This window comes from Colletotrichum chrysophilum (genome assembly GCF_026319265.1).
Source record: "Colletotrichum chrysophilum strain AFK26 chromosome Unknown scaffold_552, whole genome shotgun sequence".
Taxonomy (NCBI): domain Eukaryota; kingdom Fungi; phylum Ascomycota; class Sordariomycetes; order Glomerellales; family Glomerellaceae; genus Colletotrichum; species Colletotrichum chrysophilum.
Genome location: NW_026517839.1, coordinates 1 through 1,098, shown reverse-complemented (window position 1 = coordinate 1,098; position 1,098 = coordinate 1). Strand labels below are relative to the sequence as shown.

At 51.0% G+C, this 1,098-nt stretch overlaps 1 protein-coding gene across 1 annotated transcript; it reads right to left on the bottom strand.

The window, feature by feature from the left end:
* Window positions 1–490: 490 nt before the first annotated feature.
* Window positions 491–1,055, bottom strand: COL26b_014523 (uncharacterized protein; the record flags this gene model as incomplete). The annotated part of the gene is made up of 1 exon (XM_053187094.1): window positions 491–1,055. A coding segment is annotated over one exon (565 nt), but the record flags the coding sequence as incomplete, so codon positions are not given.
* Window positions 1,056–1,098: the final 43 nt, after the last annotated feature.

Sequence of the window (1,098 nt, the reverse complement as noted above, 5' to 3'; positions counted from 1 at the left end):
AGGCATACCGGTGTACGTTGGTGCTTCTGGGTCTCACGAAATCCTCCATGACAGACTCAACAGTCTTCGTGGGGGATGACCGAGGCACAGAAAGGAGCAGGAAAGCCGAATCGGCTTCTTCTTCAACGTTAACGTTGAGGTCTGCATCACTCTTCTGAGTGATGACGAGCCATTGAGGCTCATCGTGCCCACAACTGTACACACGAATTCGTGGGAACAGCGTGGAAGAAAAATGGTACACCAGCCTTCGCAGTAAAGCAATTAAGCGCATGCAAACTTCGGCGGAGAGAAGTAAGCCGATGATCATGAAGACCTTCGTCTCCTCCAATATCGCCGTTTCCAAAGGGTCGCAAGGAATATCTACCTTGGCTGGCCAGATCATAGCTCCTGTTCCGATTAGGATCGGGTTTCTAAGATGGTCAAATCAGGGTCTTACGCCTCTTGGAACTTATCGTTCGCCAGATCTTGGTCCCATGACTTTTGGAACCACACTTCGCGTACCAATTGGTCACCTGGTCTTTAGGCCAGTATTCATATGCCATGTCCTCGGCTCCTTCAACCTCTGGATGTACCGCAACAATCTTGCCAACAACAGTACCGTCAACTGCTCCTTTCAAAACCGGCTCTTCAATGTCTTGGTAATTGGTTAAACCCGACGGGTGAAAGCGGACGGGCGGCGGAGGCGTCAACAGGGTGACGGTATGTCCTTGGGCAATCTTCCAGGCGAAGATTGCGGAGACGCCCTTCATGTATCTCGTCCATTGCACGCTCGTCTTGGAAAGTCTCCTGCACTTGGGATGGGTCCAGTTCATCAGATCGCCCATGGCACTGGTAAGCGTTTGCATCCCACGCTGATTTGCCCATTCTTCGACCGTGGCATGAGCCACGCCGCTCCAAAGAACCTGCTTTTCATCAATCCAACTCTCGTTAAATTGACGCATGATTTCCTCTCCTTCCTTTCTGGTCAGATACTTGGGGCATATGATGTTGAGTAGCTGGTTGAATTCCGGAGTTGCCAGATGCCAGCGGTGGAATGCATCAGTTCGTTGACCCATTGTCGGCGGAATTGTCGTAAAGCTTCGTTATGGTAGGGGATCA